At 50.4% G+C, this 1,341-nt stretch overlaps 1 protein-coding gene across 1 annotated transcript in view; it reads left to right on the top strand.

Annotated features, from left to right (window-relative positions):
- The first annotated feature begins 325 nt into the window (after window positions 1-325).
- LOC110461506 overlaps window positions 326-1,341 on the top strand; it is a 1,026-nt gene continuing 10 nt past the window's right edge. Inside the window, exon 1 of the mRNA XM_021514992.1 lies at window positions 326-1,341. This exon is cut by the window's right edge and continues 10 nt beyond it. Coding sequence (XP_021370667.1) covers window positions 326-1,341 — 1,016 coding nt within the window.

Below are 1,341 nucleotides of genomic sequence, written 5' to 3'. Positions count from 1 at the left end.
CAAACTCTTGATAGGAAGGAGACATGATCCGATATTCTGCAACATACTGCTTTGGCTTCGGACTCTGGGTAGACGAGAGGTGATATGGGCCCTCTATCACCAATCGGCTGGTCACGCCGAGCCCTTGGTTTACATACTCCCAAGAAGGCGGTGGCTCAGGGTCAATCGCGAGAGTATACTCTTTCAAATAGTATGTATATTCTTACGAGTATACTATTCTATGTATCTCCGACACTTGGCGCTGGATATCCGCGTCACACCAGTGTCCCCTTGTTGGGCTCCGTGGCGGGTGGAGGCATAGATCGTGAAACAAACAAATATACACATGGGTAAAGATAAAAACCACCAAAACGACGGACATACCAAAATCAGGAACGATGACCCTAGCTCAAAAACAACACAAAACGCAACACAGAACACCCAATTCCCGCAATTCCTTGTGATGACCTCCACACAGAGTGGTAAAACAACGGCCGCGTTGTCGCCACTTCTGTTGAGGAAGGGCATCCAGGGAATCGCAGGGGATGTGAAATCCGTTAAGCCATTGGGATCGGGCGATCTCCTTATAGAGGTTTATCGCCAACAACAGGCGATGAACCTACTCGGAACAACCAGTTTTGCCGGCATCGGTGTCAGTGTGAAACCACACTCATCACTTAATTGCAGCAAGGGGGTAATCAGGTGCCCAGCCTTGCGCAATGACACCGATGAAGACATACTGGCATATTTCCAGGAGGAGAGCGTCCCGGTCTCTGAGGTGAGGCGGATGGTGATCAGGAGAAACAATGATACAATCAAAACAAACACCTTCATCATCACTTTTTCAACGCCAACACTACCCCAAATACTAACAATCGGATACCAGAGGTACAACGTTTCCGTCTACATCCCAAATCCATTGCGATGCCGAAACTGTCAGAAGTACGGTCATCACGAAAAGCGATGTAGACGAAAATCGATCTGCCAGTATTGTGGCCGTGAGGGTCACACCGAGCAAAATGACTGTGACATCGCCAACCTGCGCTGTGTCAACTGTGAGGGGAAGCACGCTGCCTCTTCTCGCGACTGCCCTACCTGGAGCCAGGAGAGGGAGATATTACGGGTTAAATATACCCGAGGTGTCTCTTTCCCCGAGGCCAGGAGGATAGTCGGGAGTGCAGACATTGCTACACCCTCTTACGCACAAGTGACTCGAGGCAAGGCGCCGGTTGACAGTGTCACGGTCAAGGATGCTTCGGTTCAAGTTTCTGAAGACATACCTGCCTGGGGCTCACAAGTCCCAGACATGGCTGGTCAACAGAACTTGAAAATCCTCACGGGGGACCCATCCCGTTTCACGAC

Source organism: Mizuhopecten yessoensis, unplaced genomic scaffold, assembly GCF_002113885.1.
Source record: "Mizuhopecten yessoensis strain PY_sf001 unplaced genomic scaffold, ASM211388v2 scaffold10631, whole genome shotgun sequence".
NCBI classification, from domain to species: Eukaryota; Metazoa; Mollusca; class Bivalvia; order Pectinida; family Pectinidae; genus Mizuhopecten; species Mizuhopecten yessoensis.
This window is presented reverse-complemented; position numbering and strand designations above follow the sequence as displayed.